General features: G+C 36.7%; 1 protein-coding gene across 1 annotated transcript in view; it reads left to right on the top strand.

The window, feature by feature from the left end:
• Positions 1-1687: 1687 nt before the first annotated feature.
• Positions 1688-24011, top strand: part of LOC127977889 (partitioning defective 6 homolog alpha) — a 30144-nt gene continuing 7820 nt past the window's right edge. Inside the window, exons 1-2 of the mRNA XM_052583098.1 lie at positions 1688-1944; positions 5105-5327. Of these exons, the coding sequence (XP_052439058.1) occupies positions 1882-1944; positions 5105-5327 (286 nt within the window). The 5' untranslated portion in view covers positions 1688-1881. The remainder of the gene's footprint in view (positions 1945-5104; positions 5328-24011) is intronic.

Raw genomic sequence — 24011 nt, 5'->3', positions numbered from 1 at the left:
GTCTAAACCAAGTGCAGAATAGATCAAAGCACTGACCGTTGCGATGAGCAACCAGGATTATCATCTCCCTCCGCATTCCTGCATTCTTCTGCTTTCCATCATCATCCAAGCTGGACAGAGGCCCGCGGAGAGGGTGTGCAGAGCAGAGACTGGACACACATCAAGGGAAACTCTAGAAAGGGATGTTTTAATTAAGACCAGCGACTGAAATAGACTAAAAGGAAAAAGATGCTAAAAGGAGGGGGGGATATCTAGTGAGTAAATGAAACATTTTTGTACAAAGGCAGACTTGCGTTAAGAGTTTCTCCATTAAAGTTTTAGAACCTGTTAACAGTACACAGAAATTCTAATGTGTTTTACATTTTCTTGTAACTAATATTTTGAAAAAATGTATTATTGCTCTTCTCAGAACCATATTAGGAAATGTACTAATTATAGCAGCTCTGAAATTAAGTCATTGAGTGAGAGAAAAGGCAGACACTTTAAAGCAGAGGCTCTCAGCCTCGAGGCTGGGATCCACTAGGGGGCCTCAGCAAACATCAGAGGGGACCACGTGATGACTAAAAGATAAAGAATTGTCATCAGTTACTCATCCTCAAGCTGTTGAACACAAAATAAAATATTTTGACGAGACAAAAGAGAACTGGAGCGCTGCTGGAATCCCTTGTATCCTCTGGTGCTCTTGGAAGGGTTAAATGTAGAAAAAGATTTTGGAAAAAAATCCAAGTCCAGGCACTCAATAGGATGCAAAAGTTAAAAAGCCTTTAATAGTTGGGCTAAAGCATTTGCTTTAGCCCAACTTTTTAACTTTTTAACTTTTGCATCCTATTGAGTGCCTGGACTTGGATTTTTTTCCAAAATCTTAAAATATTTTGACGGTTGATGGGGACTGGCTTCCATAGTATAGAAAAAAAATAAAAAGAATTTCATAAAGTTTTTGAAAAACCTGAGTACACGATAACAGGATCTTTAAAAAAAGTATTTAAATTAATATGTTATTAACACAAATATTATTATAATTAAATTACAAGAATTTAACTTAATTAAAGTGCTAAAATAAATAAGGAGCCAATAAATCATATTTAGCTATAATGAAATAGTTAGTAGTTATCAGATGATAAGCAAATAAAAATCTCATGATAATTTTGCAGTGAGAGAGACCAGGGCTACTTGTCACAGAAAGATGTTGTCACAAGTTAACATTTTAGATTTTTCTGTTCGTTTGTATTTCTTAATTATTTCACTAAATATAAAGTTTATAAAACGCAGGTTTCGTTTTAAAATCGACCTATATAGTGGGACATGCCCCAAAACTGAATGAGGTGATCAATATTTCTAAATAAATTGCCTTTCAAATAAACCTACCTTGAACAACAACAATTATATAGATATTTAGATATATAAACATAAAAAGTGCGAAAACTAGCCGCATTGTCCCCTAAGATGAAGCTTTCACAGCATCCCCTGCATGCAGGGATAAAGCCATCATGACTTTGGGAAGCGAACCACCACAAAACTGTGGATCTTTCCGTTGACTGGAAATTTGGCTAAACTGACTGTTAAAAGTCGTGATGTAATTTCTACATTGTTATTAATATCTTTTAACACAATGAGGTCATTGAGTCATACCCCACCCTGAGAGGTCAGGCTTACATGTGATACTACACACGACCACGCCTTCTAGCGGCGTTCCGCTTGCCTGGCCCCGCCCACCGCCGGGAGAACGGCTCTAAACAAATCATTCCGTGCCTGTGAAGCAGTACTGCGGATCGCGACTGTCAGCTCGCTCATGCTGCGCATACGATCTCTGGCTGCTGACTCCTGTATCTAGGGGGGAATCTCGTGTGATACTGCCCGTGGGAATACATATAAACCGCAAACATGTCACGGCATCACAGGACGCCGCTGAAAAACGAGGAGAGCGTGGTGGAGGTGAAGAGCAAAGTAAGTGAATCCCATAAATGTTGTATTAGGTTACGTTTGACAGCGTGCGTGTGTAAACACTGCTGTTTACGCAGCTGTCCGCGGGAGCGTGTCCGTAATTGGAGGGTTTTCAATCCAACCCATCAGTGTTGGGGTTTGTGTACTAATCCAACCATAGATAGAAACGCTGATGGTGCTGTACGTGTCAGACTACGAGGCGCGAGACGAGCGCGCTTGGCTGGGATCATTATGACAGCAGGTCTCTGTCCGGTCCGTGTGATGTGATACGGGCTTCTGGTGCAGTGTGAAGGATCCTAGCGATAGACAGACGTGCGCAATGAGGCGATTGGGCCCTGTTGATCAATTATGCATGTTACATACCAAAAACAAAAACCGAATCCCGCGGTCTAGGAAGAATCAGATCCTAATGATGCATCTGAGAAGCATTAATCATATTAGCAGAGCCGAGTAGGCTGCTACATAGTAAGCAATATACTAAGCAGGTATTAATAAGCAATTATACAAGAGCAAAAGTGCATTTGTTTGGAATACAGCTGGCACGAGGCCACAGTTAATTATAACCTTGTTGATGCTCATTGCTAGTGAAGATTGACCAGTTAATGTATTTCTTATCTGCGGGTGAAAATAGTTCCAAAAGAAGCCAAAACATCAAGCTGAACCAAAACACCAAAAGCCGGACTGGATCAATTACTGTGAGTGGATTGTAGCATCCCCTTTCTGCTATCAGCCAGCTCCAATACACTCCTGATTATCTTTTTATCCCGTGCTACAAGAACACTGAAATGTGCTGTTTTTATAGTGGTTCTCAACCTTTATGATTCTAGTGCCCCCATTGTCTACAACACTATTCAAAGGTCCCATGGCTTTTCCAAATTTTCCTTGATTTATTGGATAGGAATTGAAAAGGATTTTTACAATATTTTAACTTCCAACTCCTACCCGATAAAATCTTTTAAACCTTGTATTTATATCTGGAATATATAAAATACTGTTATTAATTTACATTATTTTCCAGGTTTGCTGTGGCCCCCAGTCAGCTCCTGCCTCCTGGTTGAGAACTGTTGTGTAATAGTACTCGACAATTGTCTAAATTAAAATGTCATCGTGATAAATCTGTTCATCTGAGGTCAGATGCATAAAAAAGGCCTCATTTATGGGAGGAAACACTCTTTACTACATGACATCTGATGGTGCATGAATGAATATTAACAGCTGCAACTGCTGATGTATGTTTAAAATATTTCATATATTTTATGACTTCTTTCATGGCCTCTATAATTACTAAAGACACAGACCACTTATTGTTGGTGTCTGGTGTATTGGAGTTTTTTTTTTTTTTTTTTTTTTTGTCAGTGTGCCCAGTATGCTTATTGGAAAACCTCAAGCACAATCTGCCAAAACAGTGCAGGATATGTTTTATTATCCCTTCATTCTTGAGAAATGTTGGTTAGGCAGTGCATAGATGTGTTTGAAAGATGAGAACAGTAAACAAAAGGGAGATGTTTAGTAAGATTCCATCGAAGTCCCAGGCCTGTATGGATATTTTTGCATGAACTGGCTAATTGAATCACCTGAATCCTTCCCCGAGGTTTTGGTTTTCATAACAGGCAGTGCAGTGTGTTTGGTGACACTCTTTTCTTCCTGAGAGGAAATTGGAGGGAAATGTTTTCTTTTCTACTTTTCTAGCTCTTGATGGGATCCTGTCTCATATTATCTAGCATTTACTCATTGCAAAAACATTTTTAGTGAGCATTTTAGTTAGTTTAAAGTTCATACAGTTCATAGTGATGTCTTTTTTTCCAACAGGCCATGTTTTCATTGGTAAAGTATGATAAGTATGGCCTTTTTATCTGTATGGCTGTGGTTACCATGGTGACCCACAGTCCAACAGCATTCCTGTTTTTTTTTTATTCCAGTTTTTGCTAAATAAGATGTTAATAGAATAAGGTGTTGATTCTTGTTCTAAAGGGGGAGGTAATGTAAATGTTTTCAATTGGGATTATAATGTATATATTCAATATGTTATGCAATCAATGTGTGTGAAGAACAGTAAATGTGTCAAAACTATTTTAATTTTTATCTCTAAAACGCCAGTCTTTTTATCGACAGATTTACATTTTATCTCTGTAATGTGACACATTTCTGAGTGAAGCGGGATATTCAACAAGAAAAAAAAAATGTAAGACCTGATTTATTCCTCAAGAATTGGGAAAGTGGTCACATGACAGCTGAAAAGGAAAGCTGTTTTAGAGGCGAATCAAGTTATTTTGATAAAAATTAAAAAGACATGCTTTTTTTTCTCTGTTGAATAAATAATTGTGCAAAGAAGTATCGGAGAGAAACGTGCAGGATTAGAGATGACAGAATGGAAACACCTTTTAAATCAAATATGTCGCTGATTATCACATCTGAAAGATCTCTTTGCTTTCCTCTATTGTCAAATTTAAGAACCATCATCTTTGATTCTTTTTTTATCAACCACAGGAAATATCCTTTGATATTATTTTAGTGAATGGACACATGGCCCTAAGAAAACGCCGTCTGTGACCTACTGAATGACTCCATATTCAGATGATCTCCAATATGACCTTGTATATTTTCCCACTCATATTCTCCATCTCCATATGTAAGGTATTCTCCATGGATACAGGATGCAGTTCCTCCTCATAAACTGAGCAATCTGACAGATTTTGTCCAATATGTTTAGCTGAGCTCCAGGGATGAATTTCTCATCCGCTCAGAGTGTTTGTGTGTGTGTGTGTGTGGTCTGGAGAAGCTCAGCTTTTTAATGCCACTGTTCTCATCTTTCCCTTTATCTGTAGCACTTGATTAGATTGACCCTCCCTTTGTTCCTCACTGCTCTTTTTTTACCTTAATGGCTTCCTCCGAGCTGCAAGTACACATCAAACAGCTCTGCAGCTGCAGGAGCAAACTTGAAATTGGTAGGAGGAACTGGCACTGAATGTGTCTGCAGACTCTTCATGAAAAGACACATCTGTGTGTGTGAAGTCACTGTTTTTTTACATAAACAGAAATGGATCACTTTCACATATCTTACAAGGTCATGATCTGTTGAAGTCAGAATTGATCTACAAAGCTAAGCACTGGGCCTGTTGTGTGTTTATTGACATGGTTTAATTTGATTGTGGTTGTCCTGCAGTTTGAGGCGGAGTACCGAAGGTTTGCCCTGAAGAGGAACAGAGCCGGGGGCTTCCAGGAATTCTACCAACTGCTGCAGACCATTCACCGGATCCCCGGAGTGGACGTGCTGCTGGGATATGCCGACATCCATGGAGATCTGCTTCCAATCAACAATGATGACAACTTCCACAAAGCACTGTCCTCAGCCAATCCGCTGCTTCGGATTATCATTCAGAGGAGAGGTAAGTTGTTGTGCTGCATGTACATCATGTAGAGGTCAACGTTTGATGTTGTTTTAAAGCTTAAAGGTGAAGTGTGTCAATTCTACACTACCAAATGGAATTGAAATCGGCTTTTTGTGGCTGTTCTCAGCAAGAACCAAGGGTTTGAGTTTGGGGAGGGGCTACCTGTTTTTCTGACCAATGCACATGAACCAATAGTTGAAGTCGGCAACTTTTTAATGTCTCTTATGCTCACCAAAGGTGTATTTACCTGATCAAAAATACAGTAAAAAAATAATTTTGTAAAAAAAAAAAACATTTGCTCAAGAAACATTTCTTATTATTATAAATAATGAAAACAGATGCGTTGCCCAGTAGATTTTCCTTTAATGATCAGAAAGTTCAACAGAACAACATTTATTTGAAATAGAATCTTTTAAAACTATAAATGTTATCAGTGTCACTTTTGATGAATTTAATGCATCTTTGTTGATGGATCCAAAGGAGTTTGAGTGTTTGAATTTTTTTTACAAACCACACACTTCACCTTTAACATTCATCTCAACAACGTCAAACCAGGACGTGGGTGGGTGGGGGGGGATAAGAATTTTAGAATTGGTAAATGAAAAAAAAAAATTGCACATGTGGAAAAGGGATGCAGCATAGCTGATGCATTTAGGTGTTTGTGTGTATGAGAGAGTAAGGCATTAAAATGATGTATCGTCATGTGCTGTCATATGTAGTTATCTATCTAAAAGTCATTCCAGTAGTGTAATGTTGTGCACAAGGATGAGGGCCGTTATGGGCTATGATGAGATGTTATGATGGGTGGGCGTCAGCGTTAGATGGTGCCAGTCGGGGCCCATCTCCGTTTCATGGCTGTACTGGCACTGCGCCAGCCCCGAGGTGCTGAGTCTGATAACAGCGTGGAGGAGTGATGAGCCTGCACCCTCATCTCTCACTTTCTCTCCCTCTTTGATGCTTTCTTGACATCCTTCCTTGTCTATATTCTCTTTCTGTCATCTTCACAACCTTCCCGCTCTCCCTTCTGTTTCTTCATCACTCTTAATGCCTTGTCACACTCAATGAGTTTTATTAAATCTGAACCACAGCACTGAGGAAATGTTTCGCTAATGCTATTAGGAATGCAATCTCATTGTCAAATAGTTCTTCCTTTATTTCATTGTTGTTTTTGTTTACGCCACCCATTCTAATCCACTGTGAAAGGAACTGAGCACCATTGTTCAGAGTTTTAAAAGACTCAAAAAGGGAACAATTTTACAATTTTAACTATATTATTCGAACATCAAGTTTCAACTAGCTCCTCCAGTTTTTGATGATAGGTAGGCCCAGATGGAATATTTGCATTTTCTGAACAGATTTGAAGGGAAATGTATGGAAGTAGGCTGTAAACTTAAAACATTAAATTAATCTTAAATACTACACTCTTATTAGTAGCTGAAAGCATTAATCATATAACCCAAAATGTTTAATTACAAAACACCTATGGGGTAAGAAGGGTTGTTAAATTGTATGAATGTCAGCCATTTCCAATCAGTCTTGTTTTTTTATTTTTTATAAAAAAAATATTAAAAACTCTTTTTGATAATAATGATAAATAAAATAATACAATAAAATGAAATAATTATATATTAAATGGAAAAAGTTACACTTAAAAATTTAAATCTTAAACTTACAATAATTAGAAATAAGTTTAATTATTAAATATAAAACTTAATTAATTAAAAAAAAATGATACACATAACACAATTACTGAAACTAAAGTTAAAATGATAATTAATAATATTAATAAATATTTTAATGGTATATTATCTGTTAGTTCAGATTCTGTGTGTGCCTAGTGATGGGTAATGTAGTTTTTGTGGAAGTTATGATGTTATCTATAAAGTGCCACTGCACATTTAGGAGCTGAGAATCTAGAGAGGTCATCGATGGCCCATCATGTGTTAAACTTACACCTGTATGTGAACATATATCCTATAGAGTGTTATATTCATTCATACTGTATATGCATTTGCAGTGTGTTAAGTGTGTACTGGTGTTTGACTGTAATTAACAGGTAAATACTAACATTGAATGTAGTATAAGGGAACTTCAGGAACCAGTGACATTGACATAAATTACACAAAGTGAGTTCGTTTTGGGACAGACTAGTTGTTTCAGATGGGAAAGTGTCGTGTGTGTGTGTGTGTGTGTTTGTGTGTGTGTGTGAAGGGTTGCCTCTTATGACATTAGGGAGAGAGAAAGTGCAGAAAGAAAGGAGAAGATGCTTACATCCTGCAGTGGTTTCCGCCACTTTGGCTTCTGCAGCCTCTTATGGATGTGATTTGTGAGGGAAAGAGACAGCTATAATAGTCCTGTATTATGTAATCATAATTAGCATAATAGATGGATCTCATTATGTGTTCATAGTAATTCTGTCATGAGAAACTCGATACTTATTTAGTTTTAAACCAACGTACCTTCATACACACCCTTACATAATAAATCAGAGTCTTAGTTGTTACTATTCATTGTTAATTGTTGATAATTACACTAATACAGCTTGTTTACTGTATACATGTGTGGGGTTGTGTGCGCATGATTCAATTTTCCAGAGTGTGAAGACAAATGACTAAAGGTGACGTAACAGCCAACCAAATATTTGCAGCTTTTCATTGCAAGCACAGGGATTATGCCTGTTGTCTTAACTGATGTGTGAAACCACATGCATCAACAATGAAAACCGCTGTCTACAACTATTTTTCGTATTCGAATATATTAATAGAACTGTTTTGCTGCTTGATATTTTTGTGGAAAATCTTCTTAATGCCTTGACTGTCTCTTGTAATCAGTTTTATACATCCTTGCTAAAGTTAAGTATCTGTTTCAAAAACAACGTGTTACATATTCCAAACTTTTGAAACCGTAGCATATACAGAAAAAAAATATATACTCTAGTGTTACAAATATGGTCGCTGAGTTAAGTGACTAGCCTTAAAGGAACTTTGAACACACTGAAAAAGCATGAACACTGACACTGCCCTTTAAGAGTAGATCTATATGTCTGAGCCAGACTTCACTAAGAGCCAGAAGGTCTATTATAGTGCTACAAGGCCATGCAACTTCTGACTCCCTTCCCTGGAATCAGCTAATAAATATCAGTTCTGTCATTAACTACTCACCCTAATGTTGTTCCAAACCCAAAAGACCTTCGTTCATCTTTTGAACCCAAAGGAAGATATTTTTGAAGAAATCTGAGAGCTTTCTGACCGTCCATAGACAGCAACGCAACTGAAATGTTCCTAGGCCCAGAAACGTATAACGTTGTTAAAACAGTCTGTGACGAAACAAAGAGAATACTTTGTCTGCAAGGAAAACAGAAATAACGACTTTATTCTACAATTCTTCTCTTCCTTGTCACCATACTCCACAATTATCGAGAGTACCACGACGCATGCATGCCACATGGACTATTTAGTATTAGACTATTAGTGTTCCTGTAGCTCAACTGGTAGGGCGTTGCATTGTCAAGCGCAAGGTTGGGGGTTCGATTCCCCAGGAACACATGATAGGTAAAAATTTATAGCCTGAATGCACTGTAAGTCGCTTTGGATAAAAGCGTCTGCTAACTGCCTACATTTAATTTAATTTAATTTTTGTTTTATTTTGACAATGTTTGACCCTTTCTGGGTCTGGGAACATTTGAGTTGCATTGCTCTCTCAGATTTCAGATTTCATCAAAAATATCTTAAAGGGGGGGTGAAATGCTATTTCATGCATACTGAGTTTTTTACACTGTTAAAGAGTTGGATTCCCATGCTAAACATGGACAAAGTTTCAAAAATTAAGTTGTACGTTTGAAGCAGTATTTCTGTTCCAAAAATACTCCTTCCGGTTTGTCACAAGTTTCGGAAAGTTTTTTTCGAGTATGGCTCTGTGTGACGTTAGATGGAGCGGAATTTCCTTATATGGGTCCTAAGGCACTTCTGCCGGAAGAGCGTGCGCTCCCGTATAGCGAGGCTAAGCAGCACAGACATTTCACTGATCAGAGCGAGAGCATCGCGAAAAGTCACAAAAGGAGAGTGTTTTTGGTTGCCAGGGCAAGACAACCCTGCACAGATTACCAAAGAAAAAACAACATTAAGGGACCAGTGGATGGAGTTTATTTTTACAGAGCATCAACGGAGTTGTGCAAGTGTTTGTTCCCTGCATTTCTAAAATGCTTGTTTTACAAACAAAGCCCAGTTTGACGACGGATTTGCACATCGTTAACTTCTTAAGGATAATGCAGTCCCAACGAAAAAGGGTCACGATTGTGTGTTGGAACCACAGGCGGTGAGTAAAACTGCTTAAAATATCTCTGCCTCCTTGTTAGTGCGTCCGCCTCCCATCTAAGACCCGGGTTCGAGCCCCGCTTGGAGCGAGTCCTTGCTGCTGCTGCTCTCGTTCAGTTTCAGCCTTCACAGCTGTCACAGCTTCCAAACGCTCTCAACGCAAAAGCCTACTCGCGCTCGTGATTCTTTAGCTCCGCCCACACGCCACGCCTCCAGGCGCTCGTGTTTTTCCGGGAAAAATCGGTAAAGACTATCTTTCTCTTATGAATATAATAAAACTAAATACTTTTTGGAGTTATGAAGGATGCAGTACTACTCTATAGTTACTCAAGATTAACAGGATATTGAGTGAAAACGAGCTTTTCACCCCCCCCCCCTTTAATTTGTGTTCAGAAGATGAACAGGTTTGGAACGGCATGAGGATGAGTAATTAATGACAGAATTGTAAATTTTTAGGTGAACTATCCCTTTAACTGCCATTTTATGAACTCCCACTGTATGAAATAACGCTTTTTGCGTAAAGATTCTTAAATTCTCATTTTGTGCTTCAAAGAGAAAATAACAATACTGAGGACATGAGGGTGACAGAATGATAATGACAGAATTTTCACTTTTAGGTTGAAATGATGTTATTTATACAAAAATGGCATGCTTAAGGAAGTACTTGCCCCTGACTCTCAGCTCACATCTTGTTTATGAAGAGAAGTGTTGTCCTCACAGTCCTTGTGTTTGTGCATGCTGACAAGTTTGGTGATGAAATGCTCGCTGTTTGTGGCTAAGAGTATTAGTAAATGCCTATTTTTCTATTTAAAGAGCAAGGTGGCTTTAGATTAGCCCCCCTTGTCCTTGTACCAGCTCTCTTTGCGGTACTCAGGAACCCTGCTGCAGATTTCTGGTAGCCGGTTTTTCAGTGTGGATCTGTTTAATCAAGCCCTGTTTGAAGGGGGAGGAAAGCCACATTTCCAGAGAGGGCTTATCGCTGTGGCAGCCGGGTAGAGTTTTGGGGGGGCTGTCAGTGGGCGATTACAGCTTCATCTGCTCCTTGGGAGAAATGTCATTTTTCTGCTGTAATAGCTTTTTTTCCCCCTGTTGTTGTTGTTGACTGGTTATTTCGACACCGAGTGGAGGGACTGTGTTAAAAGTGTGGGGTTTGCATCGTGTTGGCATCTAGCATTAATGTGGCCTGGACTCACAATTCCCATTCCTTCTGTTGTTCATTGTTTTGATCATTATAAGCTCGCTTTCAATCCTTCACGTATTTTCCAGTCTTTAGTAATGTACTTATCTGTGGCTCTCACCCTCCTCAGATCATGATAAAAGCATCTGGGTGACATGCTTGCGTTCTTTCCCTCTGATTATTGTTGATAGATGATAACTAGTTCATTTTACAGCCTGGTGCTTCACATAAACTTCCCCATAACTGTAACTGTGAGTTTATTCAAGAGGCCGTGGGATACTGACATGATTTGATTGTGTAGTTCGTTTATTGAGGTATATTAGCTCTTTATTTTAGGTTTATGTTCAAATGTGAGATCTGATTATTGACATGTTTGTGTCAAAAAAATAGAGCAGGAAGGAACAACCGACAGGACATGTTTTTAGGAATGTGGTTTTAAATGCGTCAGTATGATGATGCTTGCGCATTTGAACAGAAAACGCTGCCTGTGCTGCTGAACATTTAATATGGATAAAATCTGCAAATATAAACAGCTGGGTTTGTGATTTATAAAATAAAGAATAGTTTAACTAGAAATGTAAATTCTCATCCTTTTGAATGTCATAAATATCATAAATGACAACAAGCAAAATGCAAATATATAAATCTTTCTTCTTACTAAATTTTAAATAGCTTACATTTTTATTTGAGTCGTTTTTCTGTTCTTCAGAAGCATCAGAGGATACAGAATGCAGTATGCCATATGGATTACTTAAAAAAAAAAAAAAAAAAAAAAAAAAAAAAATATTAGTCATTTTGTCCATAAAACATGTCCAGTACTGAAATTCATAGTTTTACTTGCAAAGATCATAAATTTGACAGTAATTTATAATAAAATTACAATTATTTTCACTCCAGATAAGGAAGATAAATGACAGATAACCATTTAAAGGGTCAGTTCACCCGAGAATGAAATTTCATCCATCTTCTACTCACCTTCGAAGCATCCTAGGAATGCACGATCATGATTTTTCATGGCCGATTCCGATACCGATTCTTTACAAGCAAACAAGATATAGATGTGAATCATTACCCTAAAATGTTTTAATTGGATGAATGAAACCCCTTTTTTCAGTGTGCTACAGCCGGATGATTTTTAAATCAAATTTAAATAATTACAGAAAAAAATAAGCATTTCAGTTTTGTCACAGTTTAGTCCGTTTAGTTTCTCATCCAACATGCGAAAAGTTGAGCTGAACATCTCTTCACTGTCTACACGTGTGCAGGGCATGGACAGGTACAGTTTATATAATTCTGATTGGATTATTCTGAAAGAACAAAGTCACATACACCTAGGACGCTTCGAGGGTGAGTAGAAGATGGACAATGTCTTCATTCTCAGGTGAACTAACCCTTTTTTACATTTACTGTACATTTAGTCATTTAGCAGATGCTTTTATCCAAAGCGACTTACAAATGGTGACAATAGAAGCAATTAAAAAAACAAAAGTGCTATGCCAAGTCTCGGTTAGCCTAACACAGTACACAAACAAGGTTTTATATATATATATATGTATATATATATATATATATATATATATATATATATATATATATATATATATATATATATATATATATATATATAAGGCAAAAGAAAGAAAGACATTATTGATTCTTATCACATGGTCTTTTTGTTTTCTTTTGTAAGGACATTTAAAGGACTTGTAGAAATGTCCTTTTACTGTTTTCCACCTGAAATTGTACTGTAATTCATAGTTTTTACTTGTATTTACCTGTATTTTTCAGTAAAATTACAAAGACACACTATTTTTACAGTGTACCAACAAAACAAAAAGTCTTAAAGGTTTAGAATAACAATGATAGAAATGATAACAAATGAAATGATTACAGATGAATGTTTTTCGTATTAAGGGTGAACTACCTCATGGCATTCGTATCAAGTATAGTCTGACAATGCCCTTATTTGAACTTCAGGCAAATTAACTATGATATTTGAGTTTTAATTGCATTTGGCTTTACAGAATTGTCTTGTAAAATGTTATAATAATCCCAGTAACACAATCATACATAAACACAGAAACCAAAATAAAATTAAAAAACACAAATTTTACATAAATGTAACTAGCTGTGAATAGATTGATTGACACGAGGATGTGATGTATCCCATGAGCTGGTGGGATTATCAGAGGTCCCTAATCAGACTGAGACAGAGATTGATCTGGCTTTTAGTATGAGCTCATCTCACTGAGTGGCCATCCACTCATTCATCCCAGCAGATAATGGTGTTCCCTGAGCAGATGGGGACCAGTCACACACAACCATGCAACTTTTGGGGATGAAAAGGGGGAAGCATACATTTTTTTTAATTTTGATATTTTATTTTCTGAATTCAGAGTAGGATATATAATCTCACCTGCTGTAAATCTGTCATGGTTTAAAATAAGCCATGCCATCACTCTCGATATAAAATTGTTCTAATACTTTGCCGAGGTTCAACGAGCAGCTTCAAGGAAGTGTTTATCTCAAGCCATGAGTGATGAAGCATGTGATTATGGGTAAACGGGTATGATGGGCGTATGTAATGAACAAAGACAGACACATTCCTCTATTGTTTGCATGGCACGTATACAAAAATGTAGATTAGTGGAGTAGATGGTTTGTTATTGTTATGAACACTGTCATGCTACATTTTATGTTTCTTTATTTATTTGAGGCATTACATTTTTGTTAAATTTGTTTGAGATTAAATGTTCCTGTGTTTTTGCACTCTTCCAGTACTGACATTAAAGATCCTTTTGCGCTCGAGTTTGAAATGTTTGCACGTTAAAAAATAAACACAACCTCACATTGTGTCAAACACATTTACACATGGCACCGAAATTTGTAGACGTAAAAAAAAAAGATTGGGTTCAATTTTCTGTTTTTCACATCCGTAGCAAACATTTTGTTTTGATGTGTATTGACTGTGTGCAAGGTTTGGATGACGAAATACAAAAAACGAATACAAAAATGTTGGACCTTAAGGCATGATGATTGCAACATCGTGGTTGGGGGTTTGATTCCCAGGGAACATATGAACTGTAATGTACTTTTTAATTTGTTTTAGATAAAAGCGTATGCCAAAGGTACAGTTTATACCCATACAGAAATGATTAGTTGGAATGTTTGAAATTTCAAGATGGCTTGTACTCCGACTTTTACTCACATGATGTGATTAATATTATTGTGATTTTATTTAACTTTTTTTTTTTTTTGAGTGGTACATCTGGACTCTTTCAGAGTCTGTGAAGATGGCATACAGGCCCCTCAAAGCTGTGGCAGACTTCACACAGCGAGAGAAATCTCAATGAAAAGATGAAAAACAGAAGTGTAACAAAGCCACTGGGCTTTTCAACTCTTGTAGCTCTCTAGGTTTTCTCTATCCACGCTGAGAACACACGGCTAATAAGAAGACAGGCACTTCAAGAGAGACCCCAGAGCCTAGAGGATGTTTTTTTATGTGGCTGTCATGCCTCGAGAGTGCGCAGAGCACGATGTGTGTTTGTGTGTGTGTGACTATATTGAATTCAACAGAAACCATGTGTCTTATTAGTAACACTGACACTGTCTATAGGCAGAAACCCCCTTGAAGCAAAATAACATTCTCTCTCTCCCCCTTTTCTCAATCACCTTGGTTGAATAAGTCAGTGTGTGGCATTTTGTCCTCAGCTAATAAGTGAGGAATATCATATGTGGCAGGCAGGTGTAAATCCCATTGGCTGTATTGCTGGTTTTCGCAGGAAGTGGAAGAATGGGAAGGATATTTCCCCACATGCCCATTCTGTGCACAATGATCTGAGGATTCAGCAGCTGTTGTGCACCCTAAGTCCTCTCTGTGTCTGTGTGTGTGTGTGTGTGTGTGTTTTCATGCCTTCACTTGTCTATGCAATGCTATGTATAGTACACAGGGTTATCTGGATGGCATGTCAATGTAACATGCGCCTTCCATGCTGTTTTTGTTTTGACATTTTGGATGATATGGAAACATCATCCCAACAGTTACCATAAGAAATAATCCATTTGTACTGTGCTGCTTCAAAAAGTGCGTGAAGGACAGATGAAAGAAAGAAAAGGAAGGCAAATAAAGATCAAGTGGAAAGAAAGATATTGTAAAAAGTTTAGTATTTTTAACAGTTTCATTCTTATCACATTGTCTTTGTTTCCCATTTGTAGGGACATTTTAAAGGAAGTTCACCCAAGTGAAAGTTCTGTCTTTATTTTCTCACCCTCATGTCGTTCCAAACCTGAATATTACTATTTTTTTCCATGGAAAAAAAAACAAAACAAAAGGAAACATTTTGAAGCTCTTTCTGTTCAAGGACAGTTCATAGTGATCACAGTTGTCAAGCTTTAAAAAGGTCAAAATAGCACCATGAAACTAGACCATCTGATTTGTGTGCTATGTTACAAGACTTCTGAAGATATAAGATAGCTTTATGTGCAGAAAAAAGAAAGAAAATATCATTACTACTGACAATTTCATTCGTTTTTTCAAAATGATTTTAAAGTAGTGCATCAGTGCATATTACAAAAAAAGCACCATAAAAGTGGTCTGTGCAAATCATTCACTATAATAAAAGCCTTTTAAAAGGCATGTGATTTTTTTTTTTTTTACTTTTATTCAACAAGAGACAATATATTGATCAAAAGTAGATGTAAAGTCTTTTAATATCATTAAAAATATATTTAAAATGAATGTTTTTAAACTTCGATCTATTCATCAAAAAATTCTCAAAAAAGTGCACCATGTGTAAATTCTGTCAGCACAAGACTTTTTACCACTTTTTACTGTATTTTTGATCAAATAAATTCAGCCTTTTTGAGCATAAGAGACCTCTTATTAAAAAAAATATGTATATATCTTGTCGAACTAAATTTGTCTGATTTTGTGAAATAATCATTCAGCAGATTTTCATTAAAAAGATTTAAGAATTGTCTGATTAGTGAATGAATCATTGCTGTTTCTCTCACAAACTCTCATAAACGCACCAAGCAGAACTGATAGATTTTGTGTTTGTATGTGAATAATGACTTAAATGTTTGTCGGTTTGTCTTATATTGTATAGCTTCAGAACAATTGGAATATAGTGCACATTCTGCACAAGAGACCTTTTTTTGTCTCTTTTGGAGCTTGACAGTCCCATTCCCCACTCTCTTTCATTATATTGAAAAGCGTGTCCAGTGCATACTTAAAAAATTCCCTATTGTGTTCCACGGAAGAAAGAAACAATATGAGGAAAAGGAAATCATAGTCAGAGCTTTCATTCACTTCAAAAAACAAATCTAAATTTCATTTGAAGTTGTTAAATTGCACATGCAGCCATGAGAGATGATAACTCCAATGTTTACATTTGATATTTTCAGTGCACATCTGCTTGACTGTTGGCCGACAGGTCAGTGGCCAGTATATTGCCAGGACAATCAGATCAAATGAAAGAACGAAGGCAGGTCTGAGTTGGTCCACAGGTGCACTATTATCACGCCAGCCACCACTGTGTAGTGCAAGAGAAACACAGGAGATTCGGTGACTGAGATGACATTGCTCCCATTTTTAACTGCATACTTGCTAAACTGGTTGTGGCTAATGTTAGACTGGGTTCTGATAGTGGCCTTTATGCACCACTCCCTGGGTGACATGTTGTTTTTACATTTATTTATAGAGCCATTTGTGAAAAATTGATGACTGAAAGGCATTCCGTATTCTCCTAGAAATATGCATTATGATAAAAAGCAAAAACATGCACAGAAATGTTTTAAATATTAAGGTGTGTGCAGTCTTTGACAGTATAAGGTAAAAAAGAATGCTTGCTTGACCCGCCAGCTCTTTATTTTTAAATAGTTGTTTATCATTCTTTCCGTTCAACACCGCATTTAGCATTGCAAGCATCACACTACAATGTTTACAAGAGAACATATTAGATGAGAAAAGGATCTTTCTAGGTCACTGTGATCTCATAAATAGCAAAGGAACTTGAAAGAAACCGTATTTCCTCATCAGTCACCTGAAGGAGGAAGTGCACACAGGAAGAACTTGGTTAAATTGGGAGAACTTCATTTGACTGTTTAATGAACTAAGTTTGAGTAGCAACATATCGGCAAGCATTTGAATTCAGATAATTCTGTGTATGTGTAGATCTGTAGTATCATATTTCTGATTATATTGTAAAGAAAGTGTGTAAATTTGTGCTTTGCCATCAGGATAAGTTCATCATTTATTGGTCCAAACATGTACGACATTCTTTCTTCTATAACTCAAAAGGAGAACATACTGCTGTACAGTTAAAGTCAATGTGAAAAGCTATAAACAAAAATCTAAAAAGTACAAAATTAGACATCATAATAGGGTCAAAAATATATTTGTGAGATATTTAGGGGCATTTTTCATTATTTCTTTTAACCACATGTAATCATGCTGCAAATACTGCAACTGGATGTAATTTTTAGCGTGAACACTTACAGCTGTTGTCTATCAAATCAACATCAAATATTAAAGTACAGTAAATATACTCTACCGTTCAAAACTTGGGGTCTGTAAGATTATTGATATTTAGTAAGTATGCACTATATTGTTTAAAAATGACAGTAAAGACCTTTGTAATGTTGGCAAAAGACTTCTATAACACAAATACTGTTCTTTTGAGCTTTCTTTTCATCGAAGAATCCTGAAAAAGTTTCCATAAAAATATTACGCATCATAACAGAAATGTTACTTGAGCTTGAGCACCAAATCAGCATATCAGATTTCTAAAGGATCATGTAAACACTTCAGAAATAAAAAAAATAATATATAATATATATATATATATATATATATATATATATATATATATATATATATAATAGAATATTTAACAAATAACTATTTTACTAGTAGTCTTGCTGAGCATAAGCTTTAACCTCAAAAAGCTGTTTTATGTTAGCAATAAATTCACTCGGACTCTCTAAGGTCACTAAAGTATCTGCAGAGGCACTGTTAAACTCATCACTAGAAATAATGTATTGCCTAAAATAGAATGAAATATGTAACAGATAACAGGAGGAGGAGGAATTCACTACATGGGCATTTTTGTCACTTTCAGTGGCAAAACTTTCGTTACACACCAGCATAACAGAAGGTTTGGAATGTAGCACGAGTCATACAGTATAGGCTACCTTTGTGTTACTTTATATTCTGCCAGGCATTTCCTTTACTGTTCCACAAAAGAGAGAAAAAAGGTCATATGAGCTTGAAAATACATGAGGGTGAGAAAATGATGACAGAATTGGAGTGAACTATCAGTTTAATATGCTCCGCTCTCAAGATATATAAAAACTTGTCAAATAGATGTGAGCTGTGTTTGTGTGTATAAAAGTGTGTGTGTGTGTGTGTGTAAAAGTATTATTCATTTGGGATTAGCAGCCAGCTCTCATCAGCCTATGAAGTAATCCCAACAGAAAAAAACATTAGCCCCATAGACATCAGTGCACTGACATTAATACACTGCACTCTTGCCGTCAAAACTCCTTTATTGCAGGATATACACTAGCATTTAGAAAGTAAAGAGATACATTACCATTTGTAATTACCATTACCATTTTTTAAAAATAAATACATTTTTTGTTCTTCAGCAATAGCTCTTTAAGATCAAAAGTGACAGTACAGATGTATAATTTTCTTAAAAAATACATTATTCAAATAAATGTTCTTTTGAATGTTCTATTTCTTAAAGAATGCCGAAAAGTACAGTTTCCAAAAATATATTAATCAGGACAACGGTTACCATATTGATAATAATAAGAAATGTGGTAACACTTTTAATTCCCATTATTACCTAGTTGCTTATTAGCATGCCTATTATTATCAAATTGACTGTTATTAGTACTTATAAAGCACATATTCTGCATAGCCATGTTCTATATCCCTAATTATACCCAATATCTCAGTGTTCAGTGCTAAGTTTGAATGGATCTTGTGACAGTGGGGATTGCCGTTGTTGTGGTGAAAATATGGATGAGGCTTTGTCTCCAGATGGTGGTAACAGAGGATGAGGTCAGACAGTCAGAGCTATGTGTGTGTGTGTGTGTGTGTGTGTGTGTGAACTCCAGACAGCCACACCCAAACAAATCCATAAGCACAACTGTTGAGAGATGAGGTGGAAGAACATGAGACAGATGCAGAACTAAACAAACATCCTCCCTCTGAGATTCACAGCAGGTGTGATAACATTAGGTCTTTTTCACTCTAGCGAGTGGAGCGTATTAATTTTAGTGCCCGTATTAACAGGTCACAGTCGTCACACTGCACTCATATACAGAATAATGCCGAATCATCAGTACATGTAGAGGTTTGTTTGTTGAGTCGGTTTTAGTTTTGCTGTACTTAGCAGAAAAAGGTCTTAAATGCACTTTGAGCTTATATATAAAGCAGCTACTCATCCACCGAACAGCAAGCACTTCAAAATATATTTAGATTAGAAAAATCCAAATGTAGGTTGTCTTTTTAGCACAAATGGAAAGGGATGCTTCTCGGCCACACTAGGCCATAAAGGTAATACGATCCAGACAGAGATCCATGTGAACACACCTGTGATGTGGCAGTGTCACCTGACTTCCTCTAACAGCATCAGGTGTCTGCTCCTCTGCTCTCCAGCTGCCACTCTGTCTTTTTCATCTGGACAAGCTTGTCCACCTGTTCTTTATACCTGCCTGCAGTCTACAGAGAGACTGACAGAGACAACATTGTCCAAAGCCCTGGCAGAGTGACAGCACTGAAGACCAGATCCCATTTTGTAGAGGTTTGGGAAGGGACTAGGGCTGTCAGTTTAATCTTTCTTTCTTTCTTTCTGCTTGATAAATACAATATTTATCTAATTAAATATAAATAAATCGATAGATCTGTCTTTCAGTCTAAATAACGTCTAATATTTTATTTATTTAACTGGCATATAATATATAGGCTATAATAATTTATTTAGTAAATTAAGTGTGTGTGTTTGTGTTTATCAGGGTTCATTCAGATTTTTAAAAGTGAAATTCGAGAATATATTAATCCTAATTAATATATGAATTGAATATATTAATATTAAATCATACAGATCATTTAATATTAATATATTGCATTAATATATTAATGAGAATTTAATAAATCACAGCTGTACATTTGCATAAGGATAAAAATGTGAAAATCTGAACCTGAGGGTGCAAAAAGACAGCTTTTAAAGCGGTCTAAATGAAGTCCTTAGCAATGCATATTACTAATCAAATATTACGTTACAATATATTTATGGTAGGAAATGTACAAAATATCTTCTTTACTTCTTTATCTTTACTCAATATCCTAATCATATTTGGCATAAATTAATTGATGTCATTGTCCAGCTCAGTTCAGTTCAAATAGCATCTCTGCAATCAAATTGACAATATTGCCAGAAATGAAGTGTCCCTAACTACACAAGCCAAAGGCAACAGTGGCACGGAACCAAAACTCCATCAGTGACATATAAGATATATTGTCTCTCAATGCAGGGCCAGTATCACATCAGCACCTCGTCAGACACACAGCAGCCATTCTCTGCTGGTGAGAGACACTGGCTCCACAGTCAGCGTGATATATGACTCCGCTAATAACCTAGCGATGTGCCGTGTAGGGTCGCAGTCAATAAGCTGTCCAGCCTTGCCATAACACTACATTATTAGGTGTTAACGCTGGGTAAATAAGCTCTCCTATACTAGCATAACACACTGCCGGAGGTAGTATCAGTCAATAAGCTATCCTGTTCCACAATAATATTCTTCACCAAGGTACTGAAGAGAAAATAATGATTCTTATAGTGGTTTGAGAAGAATTGAGGTTTTGTTGAACTGTTCTTATACCACAAGTGTTGTTTTCTGAATGTACTATTGGCACCATACAGTAGGTTTGTACCGACAAAATCGTGTATCGACGATAGTCAGAGATATAGCCTGTGGCTGATACCAAGATTATGATTATTATTATTATTAGGCTAGTTATACTACCTAGTTTATATTGGGGCTTATTTTCATTTTTATAGTGTTGTGCGTTATATAACCAATCACACACGATTCCGTTGAATTTAAGAAATCAATGGCCAATCAGAGACATTCAGAGGAGTCATCGCCGAAACACTGGAGTCCCCTATCAGGCATTCACTCTACATTGCGAAGATCGTGATGAGGGGAGGAGAGTTCCCACAGCGATATTCGCAATGTCTCGCTCCCGCTCTCAGGGAACCGAGGTTGCGACAGTAATTGGAGATGTTTTGTTGTTTAATGCGCACGCTTCCTGACCGAATTTTGCTCTCTCATGAATTCTCCCTTCATAAACAAAAAGTGGAGATGTACGTGCATAATAAGTATAAGATTTGTATTAATCATTATTTGTATTAAATATCTTCACTGATTATAACAGGAGTGTTTTTAAGTGCATTATCTTGTGCTAGACCGTCAGTAATTATGTTTTTTAATGATGTAATAATGTTTTGCGGATCTTCTGTAGCTGCTGTTTGAATAACCGACGAAAGGTAAGCATTAAAATTAGTAACTTGCAATGTTTCTATTAAATTGTTAGCATGTTAAATTAAAATTCAGTCATATTAAATTATACGTCTAGCCTTACCCTGGAGTATCTCTGGCTATGAAAGTGAATAATTTAAATAAATTAGCATGATAATATCATGTATCGCCGATCTCACAGACTGACGATTTGACATGACCATATACAGTACATTGTCATGAACTCTGAGTCTGTTTAATGAAAATGGACTCAATATAATGAATATAGACACAATACATAAAATATACTTTAACATGTCTATATTTAAAAGGATAAACCTATGTGAACTTAGCCATAAAGTGTGTTTAGATACTAAGCATCTCGTCGGCAGACAGCTGTTTCTGTGTGCGCTGCCCCGGAGGAAGAATCTCAAGTCTCTCTCTATCTTTGTAATCCAGAGAGCAATGTTCACAAAGCTCTGCTCAGTCTGTGCCTGCAGGCCTCAGACACCTGGCATGAGTTTTGATATTTTTATTGTATTTTTCAGGTGAGTTGGTGCTTGTGAAAAACTTTCGCTGCAGTCTATTGTTTGGGTCCTGGTTTATTGCTGCACCTTTCTATCCACTATGGTTCAGACGTGAGATTCATTCTAAATGAGACAAATACTCTTTTTCTGGTATTGTGTGAGAGAAAAGCTGAGGGAGATGTCTTTGTCTCCTGTCTAAACTGCACGTGGTTATTGGTAATACTAGCTGCTTTCTCACTCAGACTAGTATAATGTGATAAACGGTTCGCTAATGCTGTTATACTCGTCCGACTCAGAGCTAAAATGCATCACAATCTGAACTCCAACTAAAACTATACATACAGTATTGCAGTAATGCGAGGCACTCACTCAGCGTCTCTGATTCAAACTTTTTGACTGACTCATTAAAAGAACTGGTTCATGGGAGTCATTTGTTAGTGAATCGGACATCACAGCACGGACATGTGTTCATAACATGTCTTTTAATCATCCTTGATAGCTCAATGCATCATATGATTTCACTAATAAGTAATGATTATGAGATATAATTCCCAGATCTCATGTGCATGCACCACCCACAGAAATTAGCACTTTTAGCTCTACGTCTTAACCGTAATGATCATTTTGGGGACAGGGTTTGGAGTTGGTATTACCTGCTGTAAAGCCTAAGGCCATCCCGCTACGCCCATCTCTGACCCGCCTGTCTGCCAGGATCCTGCTCTGCCTCCCACTCACCCTCCCTGGGCACCCCGTCTCGCTCTCCAGCCCGTGAGCGGGTTTAATAACAGAGGCTGTCCTGATCTCTGTAGGGGTCCAGACACCAGACTAATGTAGTGAGACAGGGAGAGGGATGCTGTGTGTTGCATACCATATAAGCTACGTTCAGTCTTTATATGCACACCCACACATAGACAGTCAATGGACAATACCGTCTGTGCTCTGGATAAATATTTACACATTCATGCAGATTAAATATGAGGTCACACAAACACAGACAATGGTTTGTGCATCTCTATTGTTGTTGCCTTCTCTAGTGTCTTCTTCTGCTCACCATATCCCTCCATATGAGGTCAGAGTTCACCGCCCATCACTCCGTCCACATGCGAGGGTTATTAATTAGATGCGGGCTGGTAATCTACTGTTTGTGGATCTTAAGACAAACCTGGTCCTGTAGTCAAACTACTAATTAATATAATCCCCAACATGTGATCTCCTCTTGAGGTGCATGCTGGGCCTTTTCTTTCAGATGGCAACAGATGGTTTGAAAAATTATTGAAGCAATAAACACATTTTCAGACGTTGGAGATTTGTGAGATATGGATTGCTATTATTAAGCTAAAGTTTGTACACCGTTCATGCTATGGATTATGTGGCTTGTTGAGGAGAGGTTTGCGTTTACTTTTCTGCGTGGTCAGATTTATGATTTATGCCTGGCAGATGAAGAAAGGAACTGGAAGGTACTTACTCCATAGTGTGGGTCAAGAATATCGCTAGCCAGGTTTCCATCCACCAGTCTTAGCTGAAACTAAACCAAAAACTGAAAAAATAAAGCTGAAAAGAAAAATGTGAATATAATATGAAAAACCTAAAAAAGTAAATGATTAGCAAACAAAATATTATAGTTGAAGTACTACAATTACTTCGATAAAATATAGATCATATAAGCTGAATATAAGTGTAAAACACACAAGCAAATAACAAAAAAGTAAAACTTAAGTACAATTAAAATAATGTATATATGACTAAACAAAAATACTACTGTTCTATATATATGTTAAGATGTTGAAAAGCTGGATGGAAACACCAACATACAAATACATTTTTAAATTAACACAAGATGTACGCTCGCACACATAAGGTGGATAACCATTTTTATCTAAGACTTTAATGTATGCATTTGTCTGTGAGCTATAAACCTCACATAATTGTTTTATGTATTTTATGTTTATTTATGTATTGTTCTTTTACAAAAAGCTAGTTACATTTCTAATTTGCAGCAGTTTTCCAAGAAAGTGATGATTTGCTTCTCTTGAAAACATTGGATCTAACCAGCCTTTTTCACAATTTATTTTTTTGCGATATTTTATTTACATTAATTGAAATTGCAATTTGGATAAACACACATATACAG

Source organism: Carassius gibelio, chromosome B18 (assembly GCF_023724105.1).
Source record: "Carassius gibelio isolate Cgi1373 ecotype wild population from Czech Republic chromosome B18, carGib1.2-hapl.c, whole genome shotgun sequence".
Classification (NCBI taxonomy): domain Eukaryota; kingdom Metazoa; phylum Chordata; class Actinopteri; order Cypriniformes; family Cyprinidae; genus Carassius; species Carassius gibelio.
This window is presented reverse-complemented; position numbering and strand designations above follow the sequence as displayed.